The sequence below is a fragment of the Nelumbo lutea genome, chromosome 1, assembly GCF_056320005.1.
Source record: "Nelumbo lutea isolate HS-2025 chromosome 1, American lotus-T2T, whole genome shotgun sequence".
Lineage (NCBI taxonomy): Eukaryota > Viridiplantae > Streptophyta > Magnoliopsida > Proteales > Nelumbonaceae > Nelumbo > Nelumbo lutea.
The window spans coordinates 16414615-16434761 of record NC_142684.1 but is presented as its reverse complement, the minus strand read 5'-3'; the positions used below and the strand labels follow the sequence as shown (position 1 = coordinate 16434761).

The 20147-nt window shown below is 42.0% G+C and overlaps 1 protein-coding gene and 1 non-coding gene across 3 annotated transcripts in view; one reads left to right on the top strand and one right to left on the bottom strand.

Annotated features, from left to right (window-relative positions):
• Positions 1–10089: 10089 nt before the first annotated feature.
• Positions 10090–20147, bottom strand: part of RECQL2 (RECQ helicase L2) — a 104775-nt gene continuing 94717 nt past the window's right edge. For both annotated transcript variants that reach the window (XM_088966203.1, XM_088966204.1), the window contains exons 19-20: positions 11139–11359; positions 10090–10614 (exon numbers count right to left, since the gene is read on the bottom strand). In XM_088966203.1, coding sequence (XP_088822329.1) covers positions 10417–10614; positions 11139–11359 — 419 coding nt within the window. In that variant the 3' untranslated portion in view covers positions 10090–10416. The remainder of the gene's footprint in view (positions 10615–11138; positions 11360–20147) is intronic.
• Positions 12695–12798, top strand: LOC148873702 (U6 spliceosomal RNA). The gene has a single exon (XR_016106404.1). It is a non-coding gene; the product is annotated as a U6 spliceosomal RNA (small nuclear RNA).

Here is a 20147-nt window from a genome sequence, read left to right as displayed (position 1 = left end):
TTGGAACACTTACACCTATCAAACAATGACCTACAAGGAGAGATTTCGACAACTGATTTCCAAATGCCAAATCTGAGAAGTTTGATGCTTTGCGGCAATGCCTTTACTGGAAACATCCCACAATCTTTGTCCAACCACACTGGATTATTTGTCTTAGACATTGGAAATAACCAGTTCTATGGCAATATCCCAAGTGGGTTATATGAACTTTCTCTGATAGGAGCAGTCCTTTTAGATGAAAATGGATTGGAAGGTCAAATCCCAATACAGTTCTGTCAAATACAGAGTTTGCTTAGGTAGCATGCCCTTAAAGTGTTAGCCCTGTCTGGTAATCAACTCCAAGGTAGCATTCCTCCCTCTGTTATCAACAATCTAACCAACCTTCGTACCATTATGCTTGGTGACAATGACTTTCAGGATGTGCCGTCTTTTTCTATGTTTGCAAACCTTTCAGAGTTGCTCACCCTTGAATCTTCTGGAAATCATAAACTAGAGATTGAAACTGAAACCACCCCAACGTGGGTTCCATCTTTCCAACTAGAATTCCTTGGGTTGAGAGGGTGTCCTCTCAACAAGCGCAGTGGTGGTAATATCCCAAGTTTCATCTTCAACCAGTCTAGAATCGACATCCTAGATTTGTCAGGCACCTCTCTTCGTGGGAATATCCCTTCCTCACTACTCTACAACTCCTCTTTAGGAATGTTGCTACTAGCAGGCAACCTTCTTGATGGTGAGCTTCCACTTCCTTTCCATAACCATTCTTCACAACTCAAAGTTTTTGACATGGCACATAATCATATTTCTGGGTTAATACAAGTGAACATCAACCTTTTATTTCCTTCTATTAAAGCTCTTGACATGTCAAGAAATGCTCTTCATGGAGGAATTCCGGAATCCATTAGCAAAATCAGGTCTCTATCTTATCTAGATGTATCAAACAATGAGATATCTGGATTTATACCCCCCAACTTGATAAGCAACACCAGTTGATTGGAACACTTACACCTATCAAACAATGACCTACAAGGAGAGATTTCGACAACTGATTTCCAAATGCCAAATCTGAGAAGTTTGATGCTTTGCGGCAATGCCTTTACTGGAAACATCCCACAATCTTTGTCCAACCACACTGGATTATTTGTCTTAGACATCGGAAATAACCATTTCTATGGCAATATCCCAAGTGGGTTATATGAACTTCCTCTGATAGGAGCAGTCCTTTTAGATGAAAATGGATTGGAAGGTCAAATCCCAATACAGTTCTGTCAAATACAGAGCTTGCAGTTCATCGATACCTCTCAGGAGAAATTCCCTCTTGCATCAACAATGTTACTACGTGGAAGGATGATCAGCCTTCAATGTTCCCATCTGCTGTAATTCAATACAAGGATATTTCTTTAAATTGGCCAATCATTGATTTTACAACAAAAGGGCGAAAGAACACTTACATCAGTCAACCACTCTATCTGATGACTGGGATCAATTTGGCATCCAATCAATTGATGGGAAATATTCCTTCTGAAAATGGAAATCTAAAGATTGAAAAACGCTCTGTAAGTGTTAAAACAACTTAAGTTCAAATTCAATATATATAAGCACCTCTCTCGAAATTGTATCTTTTGTGCTAGAATTAGCCATGAATATGTCACTTGTGGGGTGAAGCACCGACTCCATGTTGCAGTAGATGATTGTTTGGATCTAGTGATGAAAGAGAAATTGATTGCAATGTCAGATCGGGTGATAAAATCATAATGGAAATCTAGACTCCAATGACCATTCCATTCATTTGTCTTCTGTCATAAACCATGTTGAATCTTGAAGATAAAGTCACTGTAGATACAAACTAGCATATTCAACCTTCCAGTTGCCATAGATAGAGCACAACCAACACTATGAGTGTGATGCTCATCAATCTTGCTCATTTTCCTTGGCAAGTGGAATTACACTCGAGAACTTAGAGGGTGATTGCAAAGAGAATAGGGGTCATGGAGGAAAACTTTAGCTGTTTGGAGATTTGGGGCAAAAGAATATTTCCAATCAATGTTCTTTGACAAAAAGACAAGCAAAAACCTGGTTGAGGCAACGAATCATGCATAGGAAGCTTTCAAATAGCCAAAGTTTTTTAGGGAAATAGGTGGGAAATTCATCGAGTTCTTTACACCTGATACCATAGCATCCTCAACTGTTTTATTATTCAAGAATAAAAATAGATTAATCCCTATGTTGAATAGGTAGGGTGAGATGGGGTAACCCTGTCTCAACCCCTTCCATTCTTGATAATCGATCTAATATACATTTTTTAGATTGATTATATATTTCTTTAATATTAACTAATAATTTAACTTAAATAAATTAATATTTCTTTAATATTAACTAATAATTTAATACTTGATAAGCCGTCACAGTGGAAATCTAAAGATGCTCCACTCATTGAACTTGTCCAACAACCTCATCACAGGTCCTCTTCCTGTTTCTATTGGAAACATGGAAAACCTAGAAAGCTTGGATCTTTCTCGGAACCATCTCACTGGACGATTCCTCCGGAGATGGTTCAGCTCAATTCCCTTGCTATTTTCAATGTCTCCTTCAACAATCTGTCTGGCAGGATTCCAAATGAGAAGCAATTGAAGACCTTCGATCAAAATAGCTACCTTGGGAATCCTGGTCTTTGTGGGCAACCGTTGGAAAGGAATTGCTCTTCAGATTTCCCAACACCAGCTAACAGGGAAGAGGAAGAAGGTGGTGATGAAGATGAATCTGGCATTCTAAACGACCAGATGATTTTCTACTCATTCATTGCTATCTCATTTACTCTGGGATTTTGGGTTGTCATTGGTCCTCTTCTCTTTTGTAAGAGATGGCGATGGGCGTATTTTAGATTCTTGGATAGGCTTATTGACTGTTGCCTTTAGAAGCTCTCAAGAATGCTTTGCTACTAAAATAATCATCTCTTTATAAAAAAATTATGCTCTAAATAAACATATTTTTGTTTCAATTGTTTCTTTCCATGTTTGTCCTCTTTTTAGGTTCTTTTTCTTACTTTTTTTGATTATGTAATAGCGATAACTGGCCATGAAACTGCTTTGCTCTCTCAACTGTTAATGGAAATCAAAAGCTAGAACGTGATGGGAAAGCTTTATTTCTGTATTCCTGACTTAGCGATGGGTTGCTGGTTCAAGCATGTCCCTTTCTTAGTGAACCGGGCAATAGGTTATTGCTTTTAAATTTGTCTCTTACAGTGCAAATACAAGGTTTAAAAATACTGTATACAAGGGTTTTGCACTGAATATATCTGTATCTTGTACTCTTCAAATAAAGCCTAATCTATATCTGTATCGAAAATTTTAAGAGCATGGTTTTGGTTGTTCATGCCAATTTATTCTCTTCCCTCCATATATATATTTTTTTTCTGGGTAACCATAGAGATTGATCTGCTTGATTTCATTAAATCATTCAGACAACATTAAACTCCTTCCCCTTCATCTTGGGAACGAATCTACCCTGATCACTTGGCAACAAATTTAAGTTTCCACTATCGTCTGTGTGCTATTTCTGGGATCAAAAATCAATTTTCGACCAAGTTATGAGTGCTCCAGGTTTCTGTTTTTTGAGCATCTGATGTGCTCTCTCACTGCCGAATGACGCAACGCAATTGGTCATATTTTGCAACTTCAAACAAATAGAATTATTTTAAACAAGTAACACAATTCTGATACGTGCATGCATGCAGCAGCCGAAGACCCGGTCAAAGTGGATAGCAGCAGAAGACCCGGTCATGTTAGCTCTTAGTTGGGATAAGCCTTATCCATTCAGTTTTAATTCTGTTAGAATAGATAAGTCTTCAATTCTGTTCCTAAATAAGTGCATTCTGTTTCCTAGATAAGTGCATTAGATAAGTCTTCAATTTCTGTTCCTAGATAAGTGCATTCTGTTTCCTAGATAAGTGCATTCTGTTTTTTTTGTTGATAAGCTCCTAAGATTAAGGGACAGTAGTTCCTATTTCTACTCCCAGTTTGTAGCACCATAAGGCTATAAATATAGCCTGAATGAATGGAGTTGGCATTGGCTTTTCTACAAACAAACTCTCTCTCTCTCTCTCTCTCTCTTCTCCTTATTCTAGATCATTCTCACTCTTGTTAGATAACTTGAGCGTATCATTGGTATCAGAGCCGGTTCGACCATGGACACCCGTGGAAAGACTAACACGGAGTTCCGCAATGAGGTCAATGAAACCTTAGCACGACATGAGTCGAGCTTCGACCAAATGAACACTGTCTTGCAAGCAGTGTTAACTGAACTCCAAGCCCTTCGAGCCTCACGAACCACTCCCAATACCACTCCCGAGACCAACCCCTTCGCCCATGAAGAATCCTCACAGCCCCATACTTCCCGTTCAAGCTCCACCCATGACCACCCTCATCAACACGTCAAGCTGTCATTCCCAAAATTTAATGGGGATGATCCGAGCGGTTGGATTTACAAGGCGGAGCAGTATTTTGAATTTCAAAATATTGTTCCGGACCAACAGGTGCAGCTAGCTTCCTTCCATTTGGAAGGCATCGCCTTACAGTGGCACAGGTGGTTGACCAAGCATCGCGGACTGCTCACATGGGAAGAACTCTCCAAAGTGGTGTTACAACGGTTCGGCCCCACCGACTATGAGGACCCATCAGAGGCATTAACCCGCCTAAAGCAAACCACCACTGTGACGGTTTATCAAGAAGCCTTCGAGAGGCTCTCTCACCAAGTTGACGGCCTACCCGAGAGCTTTCTCATTGGCTGTTTCATTGCAGGACTTCGTGATGACGTTCGTTTAGATGTGAAGATCAAGCAGCCTCGAACTTTGATAGAGGCGATTGGAGTGGCCCGGTTAATTGAGGAACGAAATCACTTACAGCGGAGAGCTAGCCAACCGATTCGATCCCCATCAGCCATGACAACCCAGAAGGCGTCGCCCAACCCCATGGCCGGTGTACTTGGGCCTCCACCAAGCTCGCGCGCGAACCAGGTTTCCAGTGCTCCTTCCTCAACATTCCGGCGACTCACCAACCAGGAGGCACGAGAACGTCGTGAGAAGGGGCTGTGTTACTACTGTGATGAGAAGTTCACCTCCGGCCACCGTTGTGCACGTCCACAACTGTTCATGATTGAGGATCCGGAACCGGCGGACGCGGAGACTGTCGAATCAGAGGAGGAAAACCAAGAAGCCATCCCTGAAATCTCCTTCCACGCTATTGCAGGAGCTGAGCACCCGCAAACCATACGTGTTCTTGGGAAACTGAAAAACAAGAACGTGACCGTATTAATTGATGGCGGCAGCACCCACAACTTCATTGACCAAGCCATCGTCTCCAAGCTCGGGTTGCCAGTGAACCGAGACAAGAAATTTCAAGTTATGGTGGCCAACCGTGAAAAGATCGAGTGTATGGGGTAATGCCGATCTCTCACCCTCGCCATTCAAGGACACCCCGTTACCGCTGACTATTATGTTCTTCCCGTCGCAGCATGCCAGTTGGTGTTGGGAGTACAGTGGCTAGAGACGCTTGGACCCGTCGAGATGGATTACAAACAACTAACCTTGATGTTCAAAAAGGAGGGACTCTCTTGCACCTTCCAAGGATTGGGACGAGCCAGCATCGAAGCCTTAACCAACAAGGAATGCAATGGGTTACAAGGTACGGGATTTTTTTTTCAAATAGTTCCTTCACATAGCAGCGGCCAACCAGGTTTTCTTCCACCCGAGATGGACCACCTTCTCACCGAATTTTCCCATGTGTTTGAGCCGCCCACAAGCCTGCCTCCTAAACGACCACATGACCACCGGATTGCACTGCTTCCCGACAAAGGACCGGTGAGTGTGAGGCCATATCGATACCCGTATTACCAGAAGACCGAAATAGAGAAGATGGTGAAGGAGCTTTTGCAGACAGGGCTGATAAGACCAAGCAATAGTCCATTCTCATCGCCGGTTTTGCTAGTGAAGAAGGCTGATGGAGCTTGGCGGTTTTGCGTGGATTACCGAGCACTGAACGAAATCACTATTAAAAACAAGTATCCCATTCCCGTGATTGATGAATTATTAGATGAACTCTACGGCACCAAATTTTACTCCAAACTAGATATACGGTCGGGATACCATCAGATTCGAGTGCAAGAAGAAGACGTTCCTAAAACGGCTTTCCGAACACATGAAGGGCATTACGAGTTCTTAGTGATGCCGTTCGGCTTGACGAATGCACCTGCAACTTTTCAAAGCCTCATGAACGACCTCTTCCGCCCATACCTCCGGAAATTTATTTTGGTCTTCTTCGACGACATTCTGGTTTATTCTAAATCATGGGAAGACCACCTATCTCATTTGAGAGTTGTTCTAACTGTATTATCCTCTAACAAATTATTTGCAAAAATGTCAAAATGTCAATTTGGGGTTTCGCAGGTCGAGTACTTGGGTCATGTGATTTCAGAACAAGGCGTGTCCGTTGATCCAGCCAAAATACAAGCTATTCTCGCATGGCCTACACCGACATCAGCAAAGGGGGTCCGTGGCTTCCTCGGGTTAGCAGGATATTACCGGAAGTTCATCCGCGACTTCGGAAGCATTGCAGCTCTCTTAACCCAACTGTTGACCAAAGGGGGATTTCAATGGAACGAGGTAGCAGAGCTGGCCTTTCAGCAATTGAAGAAGGCACTCACTTCACCGCCAATCCTACGTCTACTAGATTTCTCCCAACGGTTTGTGATTGAATGCGATGCGAGTGGAACCGGGATTGGCGCCATCCTCATCCAGCAAAACCGACCGGTGGCCTACTTCAGTGAAGCATTGAAAGGTTCAGCCTTGGCATTATCCACCTATGAGAAGGAGATGTTAGCTATTGTCAAAGCCGTTAAGAAATGGCACCCATATCTGCTTGGGAAACCATTCACAGTCCGCACCGACCAAAAAAGTCTTAAATATTTACTCGAGTAGAGGATAACCACACCGGCACAAACGCGATGGCTGCCAAAGATACTGGGCTACGACTATGAGATCGAGTATAAAAAAGGGGCTGAGAACCAAGGTGCGGATTCCTTGTCACGTATGGCTGAATTTCAGTTTCTTTCCATCTCTATACCACACACAGACTGGTGGCCGACGCTACAAGAAGAGGTCAAACAAGACACCTTTTATGGGGAATTGATGAAAAAGCGACCCTCCCACAAGTTGCTTCAACAGGATGGGGTATGGTTCAAGGGGGACAAGATTTATTTGAGCCCCACCTCCACCTTGATTTCAAAGGTGGTGGCGGACTGCCACTCATCCCCTGTAGGGGGACACTTTGGGTTTCATAAGACCCTCTCTCGCATCAAGCACAGCTTCCTTTGGCCCCACATGCGTCGGACGGTGAAGGAGTTCTTGCAACAATGTGACGTATGTCAGCGCTTCAAAACAAATTGCATGAGACCAACGGGATTGCTTCAGCCATTACCAATTCCTACTCAAATGTGGACAGACATCTCCATGGACTTCATCGAAGGATTGCCTTCCTCCAATGGGTACACGGTTATCATGGTAATTGTGGATCGGTTGACAAAATATGCCCACTTCATTCCCTTAAAACACCCATTCACTGCCACCACAGTCGCGAAGGCATTTGTTGCCAACGTTGTCCGGCTACACGGAGTACCAACATCCATTGTTAGCGACCGTGACAAGGTATTCATCAGCTCATTCTGGTAGACACTTTTTCAAATGCATGGGACGAAATTGTGTATGAGCTCCAGTTACCACCCCCAAACCGATGGGCAAACCGAAGTTGTTAACCGGACGTTGGAGCAATATCTACGGTGCTTTGTAGGTGACCAGCCGCGAAAATGGGTAGAGTGGGTTCCTTGGGCAGAATACAGCTACAACACCTCCACTCACTCTTCCACCAAAATGACACCCTTCGAAGCAGTCTACGAAATCCCACACCCTAGTCTCCTGACCTATGTACCGGGTACAGCTCGAGTAGGGGAAGTTGACGAATACTTGCGTGACTGGGACATCATCCTACGCGAGCTACAAAATAACCTCCAGGTAGCCCGGAACCGGATGAAATGTCAAGCGGACCAGCACCGACGAGAAGTCTCGTTCGTAGCAGGTGACTTCGTGTATGTGAAGCTACAGCCTTACCGGCAAACCTCGGTGGCGTTTTGGCGTTCCATGAAGCTCGCCCCACGTTATTTTGGGCCGTACCCAATCATTGAGAAGATTGGTCCAGTAGCCTACCGCTTAGCCTTGCCCCCCCGACTCTCAAATCCACAACGTGTTTCATGTCAGTTTGCTGCGGAAGCACTTGGGACCCATCACCCCTACTTCCACTCAGCTTCCTCCAATCTCGGATACTTCGACCATCCTACCCCAACCGGAAGCAATCCTGGATCGCCGTATTATTCACAAGGGCAAATACCGCCCAAAATCCGAAGTCTTGGTCAAATGGATTGGGGCGCCAGCTGAGGATGCAACCTGGGAGAATGAATGGCGCTTCAGAAAAGCTTATCCCGACTTCCTTGCGGACAAGGGTCCTTCAGGGGGGGAGGAGAATGATACGTGCATGCATGCAGCAACCAAAGACCCGGTCAAAGTGGATAGCAGCAGAAGACCCGATCATGTTAGCTCTTAGTTGGGATAAACCTTATCCATTTAGTTTTAATTCTGTTAGAATAGATAAGTCTTCAATTCTGTTCCTAGATAAGTGCATTCTGTTTCTTAGATAAGTGCATTAGATAAGTCTTCAATTTCTGTTCCTAGATAAGTGCATTCTATTTCCTAGATAAGTGCATTCTGTTTCCTAGATAAGTGCATTCTATTTTTTTTGTTGATAAGCTCCTAAGATTAAGGAGTAGTAGTTCCTATTTCTACTCCCAGTTTGTAGCACCATAAGGCTATAAATATAGCCTGAATGAATGGAGTTGGCATTGGTTTTTCTACAAACAAACTCTCTCTCTCTCTCTCTTCTCCTTATTCTAGATCCTTCTCCCTCTTGTTAGATAACTTGAGCGTATCAAATTCCTATAAGTGCAACTTCGTCGGGTGAACCCAACCCAAAAAAATGTGGCAATTGAGTTGATATAATGTGTTTTACACTTAACAATTATATATTCTTGTATTGAGTATGATACATGTATTGATTTATGTAAGAACTTAGAACTAAGAAAATGTGCCGTATGCATGTAAGAGGAGAGGAGGATAATGGTCTTATATTAAAAGATATAGCATGATGTGTAGGTATCATTGTCATGATATGATAGTAGAAAGACAGACATTTCACTACCCCTACTATCATCATTGACAACTAGGAATTGATCAATCAAAACCAGAAAAGCACATAAAAGTGATAAAATTCCAATTTCAGCAAACAAAAAATGAGTAAATCAGATATTAGCGTACCAAGGATTGCAAGTTTGCTATCCTATGGTTCCATTGCACATGAGAAGCTAAATTGACAATGCCATTGGCCGCATAACATCGCCATTCATCTTCAACTGAGAATTGTTGTTCATTTGGCATTAGAATCATAAACAATACATCCAATCTGACAACTTCTACCGTTTGAAGTCTTTTCTTTTAACTTTTCTCTCAGCATCTCATTAAAGTTCACTTTTTTAACATAAATTAGTCATTTGTGGAATCGTAGATGAACGGGAAACTGAGGTTACACAGACTGAACTTGCTACCGAAATTGGTATATTAGTTTCAGCATCTCCCCATCTAGTTAGCTCCACGGTCACCATTTGGTGTTTTTGACACTGGTATATGCAATTGATGCCAATGCTTTGCCGCAAAACAAACAAGTTCACAGGTCACCTGTGTCCTTGTCAAGGAAAACCATGGCATGGAATCAAGGTTCAACGTATCAGCCCGTATCAGCTGATACATATCATGCCGATGGCTTCCCAATACGCCCCTCCAGGGGTTATATCGGGTCAGCCACTGGTTCAGAGGGTATCCGGGCCTTAAACCAACCCCTCTGAACCAGTTTCGATAAAAATAAGTAAAACCTGAAAAATAAAAAACTACTGATACGCCTCTACCGGCGTATCGGGCGTATCGATATTTTGAACCTTGCATAGAATGAACACACCACTTTACTATGCATATCAAGTTGCAAATAAATTTACCCTGTAATCACCTGAATTACAGTTGCTGACTTCCTGATTCAGAATCTACAGTCACCGGAAAAAAAGATGGCTTACAACTTGAAAAGGTTGGACTCATGAATCTGTCATGTGTGTGGACCATATGAAAGGTGACATCATCAGGCCATAGTAACAACTAACAAAGGGACTGCCTTGGAGTTCACCTCTCCAATCTAGTGATAGCAGGCGTTTACCTCATTTGGCAGATTAAGTTCAATGCAATACACACAATGACATTATATTTTGCTCTGAGCTCTGTCATCCTTCATCTTCACTGCTCTCAATTAAAACAGGTGCCTTCTTGGTCTTCAACCTCTTCTTAGCTCTGTTTTCACTGCATTCCTCTTCATTCCGTTTATCTTCATCAGGTTGCCCAGATTCAATATACTGCTCAACCTGTTCAAGAATTCTCTTTCCATACTTTTCTGTCTTCAATTTCCCTATTATCTTCTCCAACTGCAAGAGACAATACATGAGTTCCTTTTCAACCACAATCTTGACCATTTAAATCAACTAATCAATTGGTTATGCAAGATGAAACCACAGTAGACCCCTTTCTTTCTATCACTAATCTGTAATGAAGAACTCCCTTCTGTTAATTGCAGAAAATAAAAAGGGACATTACCCAAGGTTGGTCCCAGCTATCTGGGGTCTTGGGAGGGATGGAAATCCCATTCTTAAAACGTCAATCCAAGATTTTACCATGACATCAAGTAATTGATCCTTAACTGTAGAGAATCAAAAACATTATTTTACCTAGTATAAATAGGTCAGTATAAGTTTTGGGTTCTTTTCCATCCGAGTAGGCCTTTGATTAGAAGTGGAATGACTAAACATAATTGCGGATTGCATAATGGCACTTCTCTTTTCCTTGAGGGTGATGCAGAGGTGAGATGGGGGATGATGGTGAAAAATGCCTAGATAAGTTAATGCATTTCACATATAACACAGAAGACGGACCAAGATGTTTGAGCAAATACCTGTTCAATGGAAGTTGGTCTCTGTACACTTAACAAACTAATCTGTTGAGTGGACAAGACAGCATGAGGGAATATACCCCCATGAGTGGAAGAGAGTTCCTTCCGCAGGTTGTCAAGCTTAATTTCCAAAGCTGAGACTGATCCATTGCGTTTCACTGATTTTATATTACCAGTATTACTTTTCCGTCCACCACAAATCTCAAGTTTAACTGTCCTCTTGCCTATACATAATATGAGAAATATTAAGATTCAAATATGCAATACTTAAGATTATATAAAGATGGGATTATACAATTCCATCAAATGCATGTTGGACCCTTGCAAATATCAAGTCAAGTAAACCTGCCAAATAAAGCTAAGGTTTCAATATAGCAATTACACTCTTTTAGCAATGGGCAGGTTCAACAATTTAGCAATCTGATCATAATTGAACCACGCATGTTGCATCCTGAATTAAAAGAATATCTTTAAAAGTAATCATACCAAAAAGAAAGAGAGCATCAAGAGTACAAGTCTAGTTCAGTAAACCACGCGTGCATTCTAAGCAACAATGTGAAGTCATAAATAAGCATAATATCTAGTTTTAGGCCCCTAAAGTTTTTTCATTTAGTTTCCTGTTTGATTTAGAAATATGTCTGATTCACAAGTTAATCAGAGTTAGAGATATTATGTGCAAATATAGGTACAATGAGAAAATCTATGTGGACATTGCTTGCAGGTTTTTGGTAGATTTTTTTACCTATGATCAAGGTTCAAAATATCAATATACCCCGATATGGCAGAAGGGGTGTATTGGTACTTTGAACCTCACACTATTTTTTTTAGTTATTTCTTCAAAATTTATGAGGGGGACTTTTATGTTATTTAATTACCAAAAACAATTTTTTCTTAAAATACCTTAAAAAAGAGGTATCAGTCCCAGAAAGATACAATACAGAGCATACCGTATCGAAATTTTTAATCCTATGATATGCTTCTGGAGTTCTTTACATTTTCATGCATTTGATGTACATTAGTAGCTTTTGTAAACTTCAATTAAGGACAATATAAATGTTGCGGAAAAACCCAAGAAAACAGATTCGAATGGCACTCAAAAAGAAAGTAAAACAGAGATAAAGAGAAACAAGCAGAGAGAACAGACACAGATTTACGTGGTTCGGCTTATAACCTACATCCACGGGGGAAAGAGAAACAGAAATCCACTATGAAGTTGGTAATGGAGAAGAAATACATAGTTGTGCCCTCACAGAAAACCCTAAGCCCCAAATACACCCAATGCCTCACTCCTCTCTCACAAGACTAAGACTATATACAAGAGAGAGAACCCCCAAAAATACATGACTCTTCATATTCGGTTCGGACCTAGTGGCTCAAACCCTACACATCCACCACAAACCACTATGAAATTTTGCCTTCAGGTTTTTCTCAAAATAATTCAGAGCGGATTCATGAAGCGGGTCGCCACAAAGAATTCAAGGCACAAACATGACAATAAACACAAAACTTAAATCTAGTAACTGTATACTCTCGTTTAGACCTCCTTCACCAACAAATTAACATTTATTTAAAGGCATCTAATAAAACTCGCATCATACAGAATAGGTTAGCATGACCCTACTCAAGGATGGCATGCACAAATTAAGAAATGGTCCAAATTAACATTATGAGTTGTAGGGCAATAATATTAGACAAATCAACTTATATGCCTTTGCTCAAGAAGAGGCATGAGTTGTTGGAGAATATACCTATCAGGTTCAATGGAAAATTCAATTAGACAATGAAAGGCCACCGGTATTGTATGGAGCAAATATTTGGCAGACAATAAGCAACATATCCAAAGAATGTGTTTAGTATAGATGTGGATGTCAAATTGGATCAGTGGAAAAACTAGAAAAAATGGGATTAGAAATGCACAAATTAGTAGAATTCACCTCAATAGATGCAGGCCTTGAAAAAGATGGGGCATGTAGAAAGAAGTAGACTAAAATGATTTGGGCATGTAGAAAGAAGTCAAACTACTGCACTCGTAAGTGTTTAGGAAAGCTGGGGCAGGCCTGGAAAAAGATGGATCAGGGAATTGGAATGATGTCTTTTGGGGCAATAACTGAGTTACTAGCATCATTACAAGGGCTGAAGTTGAGGGAAATCTCCCAAATTTAGAGGACTTCGTGATGTAAGGGACTTTTGTGTTGTATTGAGGTAAATGAAGAATAATAATATTGGTCACCAGCAGTACAGGTACAGGCATACACTAAAGCTACGTTTGGTTTGAAGGAAAATGTAGGGAAAGAAAGGGAAAGGTAGGGAAACCTTTACAAACCTTGTATTGGTTTCCCTGTCTTTCCCTTCCTTTCTCTACCTTTTCCTTCAACCTAAACATAATCTATAAGAAGACATTTGTCAAGGGAGATAAGAATAAAATTTGTTTAGACCCAAATATCAGCCAACCGTTTGACAGCTACATTGGCCAAACAAGGGGAAAATAAGGATCAGTTATACTTGGGAGTTATTTATAGGGAACCCGGGATCCAAATGGAAACAAAACAGAATGGGAACTGGTGGCAGAGGCAGCTGGGGCTTTCCTAGGATGCTTGCTACACATACTCTATATCACTTTACCTATATTCCCAAATTACAAATTAATAAAATATGAAATTACTAATAAAAAGTATTTAACCATTAACATGACCCTCAGTTGAGAAGAATCTCAAAGCAGGATTTGTCTAGCCAACCCCATATGGCATCACAAACTCCTAACAAAAAAGGGCCTAACAGCCAACAGAAACCCCTAAATAAATATAAAATGAAAGAAACAGACAGAAACACCCTACTAAAAAGCCAAACCATGAGCACAACACTTTCACAGGTACCCTATTCATTAAATAGACAAACAAAAACTCCTTCAACCGAGAACCCCCACTGCAATAAGCCCAGATCTCCTGAAAGCAAAAATCATCTACACACCCTGAGAGCACAGCATCCAGCCACATATTAGGAATATCTCCCATACTTGTATCTTAAGTTCATGAGGAGATATTCCCTATGTACGGCTGGAAGCCATGCTATCAGGGTGTCTACACAATTTTTTCCTTTTCTCCATCCCAACTCCGTGAAAGCAACTCCTTCCATAAACAAACTTTTCATTCTTCTCCCTCTCCCACTTGTAACTGGCTTTTACTTCCTGCCTATATCTTTTTTTATTTAGAGACTGGATCCTCTGCTTCCTCCCAACTGAATGCAATTTTTGAAGCCTCATCAGCTCATTCTATTCTTCTTTCCTACTTCCCACCAAAGCATCCCCATCCTATGTTATTGGTCCCTTTCCTCCAATCAATTAAATAACTTGAAAGCCTAATGCATCTCTCCTCATGAACAAGGATCCAATAATACTATTGGTCTTATCTCTGGTCAATCTTCTTAGGATCTGCCTCCTTGTATTCTGTACTCTTAATTTTATCCAAATTCATTAATTGGTCTAAAGAAGATTCAGAATCACTTGACAGTTGATGTCAGCAAACCCCACTTGAATTGTCCAAACATTCTCTTCCTCTTGAGGCCCTAGTAGAACAGTCTTCAGGTCTCTTTCCTCGCTCTCCTCTTGCATGTCTCAGCAACCTCAGCGGCACTTGGATCAATATCAGGATCTGAATCAGTATCCACATTCAACATTCCACATCCTCTCAATAGTGGCCTCTAGCAGATTTCTCCCTCTGGAATTAGCATTCCTCTCCACTCTTCCTCCCTAGTCCTCCAACAGCTCAATAGCAAAGAAACCTAGCATAACCATAAAATAATAAAAGAAAAATGCCAATAAAAATAGGCCCATAACATGCTGTTCAATCTCTGAACACTCCCCCTCAAGCTGAGCATAGAGATTAACCAATAACCATGCCTAGCTTATTTTTTTGATGATTAATAGTAAAATTTTATTAATTCAGAAACTGATTTAGAACTGTAATTTCGTAAAACATCCCATGGAAAGGCATGAGCTGCAGCCCCTCCTAAAAGCTTACAAGTAAACTTGAGATAAATTACAGAAATCACAGCCGAGCCCAAAACAGTTCTTCCCTATTTACCCTTTGCTTAGCTAACACATCAGCCAAAATAATTTGCTGATCCCCCCACCGACCGTATAGAAACCAACATATTCCTTGTCAACCAATTAAACTTTTTAATTTCATTCTTGTAGCACCATACAGTATCCTCAGGGTTTTCCAACCAGCCCACCACCTTGGAATCCCCTTTAATTATCGGATGCTCTACCTAATTGGTTTGGGACTTGCACCCCTTGTACAGAAGCTAATAGCTCTGCCTAATAGAATCTCCGAATCCTAAAGGGCCTGAGTAAAGCAGAATAATCTCTCTGTTAAAATTCAGGTCTGCCTTAGAGTTTGGCCTGACTGAGTTCAGTTATGTAGAAGAAGAGAGAATGATAGAGAAAGAGAGAAGAGAGAATTCTGGTTCGAACTGAAAGAGTCAACCAGTCCTCTCCCATTCGGCCAGTAAGAATTTATATTAATATTAAAACATAACTGAAAAGACCTATGTGCCCTTACTTAAGTTAAGAGCACATATTTCAACACATTACAGATTAACAACATCAATCAAGGTATAAAGACAGAAATACCCCTACGCTAACACTCCCCCTCAAGCTGGTGAGTATATCATATACTCCCAGCTTGTTACATATGTAGTCCACTCTTCCCCGACTCAAACCTTTTGTAAATAAGTCAGTCCATTGATTTCCTGTATTAACATGTGTAGTGTCTAGCTCTCCATTCAGCACCTTCTCCCTCACAAAGTGACAGTCAACCTCAATATGCTTGGTTCTTTCATGAAACACTGGATTCGAGGAGATATGAACTACAGCCTGATTATCACAATAGAGCTTCATTGGAGTGTTAATGTTGTACCCTACTTCCTGTAGAATGCTCCTTAGCCACACTAATTCACAAGCGGTATGCGCCATAGCCCTATATTCTGCCTCTGCACTGCTTCTTGCCACAAGCGTCTGCTTCTTACTTTTCCATGTCACCAGGTTACCTCACAGAAACGTGCAATAGCCTGTAGTAGACCGCCTATCAGACATAGAACCGGCCCAATCAGCATCAGAATACCCTTCTATTTCAAGTTTTCCCCCACTCTTGTATATCAAACCGCGACCCGGGGCCCCTTTTAGATACTTCACAATTCTCAGAACCACATTCCAGTGAGGAGTCAGAGGTTTTTGCATGAACTAGCTTACCACACTAACTGCAAATGAGATGTCTGGTCTGGTAATGGTTAGGTAGTTCAGTTTGCCTAGAAGTCGTCGATATCTGCCAGGGTCTTCAAACACTTCACCCATATCACTGCTTAGCTTGGTATTTGTGTCCATGGGTTTTTCAGCTGGTTTGGCACCCAACAAGCCTGTTTCGTCCAGCAAATCAAGCACATACTTCCTCTGGCATAGATTAATCCCATACTTGGATCTCACTACCTCTATCCCCAAGAAGTATTTTAATTTACCCAGATCCTTTGTCTGAAAGTGATCCTGTAGATAAGTCTTCAGCTTATCAATACCAATGTTATCATTCCCAGTAATAGCAATATCATCTACATACACCACCAACAGTATTTTTCCTCTCGGAGAGATGACTAAATACAAAATGGTCAACCTTGCACTGTTTCATGCCAAACTTCTTTACCACCTCACTGAACCTACCAAACCATGCTCGAGGAGACTGTTTAAGCCCATATATAGCCTTCCTTAGTCAGCACACCTTACCATCCTCCCCCTGAGGAACAAACCCTGGAGGTTGCTCCATGTAGACCTCCTCGAGTAAGTCACCATGCAAAAAGGCATTCTTGATATCAAGCTGATCTAGTGGCCACTCATACATGGCTGCAAGAGAGATCACAACACGAACTGACCCTATCTTAGCAACCGGTGAGAAGGTCTCTGTGTAGTCAATGCCATAGGTTTGGGAGTACCCTTTTGCAACTAATCGCGCTTTCAGGCGTTCAACACTACCATCAGGCAGGTACTTAACCGTATAAACCCACTTACAACCAACAGCTTGCTTCCCAGGAGGAAGAGCAGTGAGGTCCCAAGTATGATTATGATGAAGGGCTGGGAGTTCTTCCATGGCACGACACCACCCTGGAGAGGCAAGGGCTTCCTGGACATCTTTAGGAACAATAACTGATGATAACAAGGTAACAAACTGGCGATGGGAAGTGGAAAGGTGAGTAAGAGAAACATAATTAGAAATGGGATGAAGGGTGCAAGTACGTTTACCTTTCCGCAAAGCAATGGGTAGATCAATCTCAGATGCCAAGTGGGGTTCTAGTGCCGGATCCGTCGACGGAGATGTAGCTGGAGGAGTAGTAGCCGGTGCACGTGGGCGATGTGTATACACATGACGAATAGGTGGGCGTTCAACAGGTGGTGGCACCGGAGGCAAGGATTTGGTCACAACTGGAACAAATTGAGGATCGACAACGGGAAGTGGAAGGGGAGGAGGTGATGAGAAGGAAGAAGCATCACCAGACCCCAAAAAGAACGGAGTAGACTCAAAGAAACTGACATCAGCACACACAAAGGACCGTCGAGAACCAGGATGGTAACACCTATACCCTTTCTGGGTCCGAGAATAGCCAAGGAAGATGCACTTGAGAGAACGAGCATCAAACTTGTCGTTCCCAGGACCCAGATGATGGACAAAACAGACACACCCAAAAACTCTCGGCATAAGAGGGAACAAAGACAGAGGGAAACAAGACCTGAAACGGAGACTGACCATCAAGGATGAACGTGGGCATCCGATTAATCAGAAAACGAGAGGTAAGCACTGCATCACTCCAAAAAGGTTTGGGAACATGCATGTGATGCATTAGGGATCTCGCTGTTTCAAGGAGATGGCGATTCTTTCTCTCAGCCACCCCGTTTTGTTGTGGGGTGTAGGTACATGAGGTCTGATGTATAATGCCGTGTTGGTCCAGGTATTCCTGAAATGATGAGGATAAATATTCGCGGCCATTATCAGAATGAAAAACTTTGATATGGGTACCAAATTGGTTACGAATTTCAGCATAAAATTTTTGGAAAATGGTAAACAATTCACTTATTTCTTTCATTAAATAGAGCCACGTCATCCTTGAAAAATCATCCACAAAAATGACAAAATATCTGTATCCATTATATGACATTACTTTATAAGGACCCCAAACATCTGAATGAACTAAAGAAAAAGGACTCGACACACGGTTATCAACCCTAGAACTAAAGGGAACACGATGGTGTTTCCCAAACTGACACGACTCACAATCCAAAACAGAAAGCTGACTCAAGGATGGAACCAAGGACTTCAAGACTTCGAGCGACAGATGACCAAATCGACAGTGCCACTGGAGAGGAGAAAGAGATGACTGGAGAGCTGTTGAAGTTCTACCACCACCACCGTCAAGATAATACAGTCCACCTATTTCATGCCCTCCACCAATCTTCATCCCCGTCTTGAGATCCTGAAAGACACACATAGAAGGATAAAAGGTAATGGAGCAGTTAAGTGATTTGGTCAGCTTACTAACAAACATAAGGTTAAAAGGCAATTTAGGAACATACTGAACTGATGAGAGGGATACAGGATCTAGGTCAACATTACCAACACCACAAATTGAGGATGTGGAACCATTAGCAAGGGTGACAGATTGTGATGTTGAGCAATGAGACAAGGAGGAAAACACACCTGGAGTTCCAGTCATGTGATCGGAGGCTCCAGAGTCAATGATCTAGGGATTGGGTGTAGATGCTAGACAAGCCATACTTGAGTGAGCAAAAGTTGCCGTGTTCTGTTGTGATTGGATAAACCTCTCATATTCATCACGGGGAACACTCACCATCTCCTTTATGAGACCATCTGTGGATGTAGGAGGCAACTGGTCAGATGAATGATTCTCCTGTTTAAAGCTGGAACTTGAGTCACCGATCGCGGCATGATTGGCCCAGGTTGAGGGAGGACCATGTAAATCATAACAATAGTTGATGGTATGTCCATCCATACCACACTGAGTCCACTTCCTCGGGCCTGAGCTACATCCTCTACCACGGGCTCCCCCTGAATCTCTGCTCCCAGTACGACCACCACCACGATTATAAGTAGACCCACCATTGCCACTTCGGCCATATGCAAAACCACTACCAACACCACGGCCAGACTGAGCTCCCCGAGCTCCACCTCTACCACCACGGCCTCTCGATGCAACAAAGGCCGATCTATCTGAGATATTAGAGTTCTCAGTAGATCCGATAGAAATCCTCCGAAGTCGAGCAAATACCTCTTCCAGGGACGGAAGAGCTGATCCCCTTAATATCTGAGCCCGTACTGGTTCATATTCAGACTTTAGTCCCACCAAAAATCTAGTCACATCAAGCTGCTCTCTATGTTGTTGCTGAATCTTGACATTAGAAGTGAGAGGATGATAGACATTCAACTCATTACGTATGTTCCTCATGTTGGCATAGTACTCCTCAAGACTCTGATTGCCCTGTTGCAGATTAAAGTACTCTTGATAAAGCTGATAAACTCTGGTTGTATTGTCCTGCCCCGAATACAATTTTTTCGCATGGTCCCACACGTCTTTGGCAGTATCAAGGAACATGAAGTTCACACTAATCCTGGGTTCCATACTGTTAAACAACCATGTGATGATCTGAGCGTCCTCTTGCTCCCAATCTTCATACTCGTGAGAGTCAGAGGAGGGTTTCTCCTCTCTGATATGTTTTACCTTCTTCTTTGCCTTTAGAAAGACTTCAACGGATTTAGCCCAAGGCACATAATTCTCTCCATTTAACTTAATGGAGGTCATCTGAACATTCAGGTAGTCTGTAGGCACCATCACACTAGGTTTATAATCATTACTGTCTCCCATTATGTTATCACCAATACTGCACACTTGCTGAATTCTATTATCACTGAGATCTGCACACTACACACCACTAGGTCACACCTGTCACACTGATTGCAG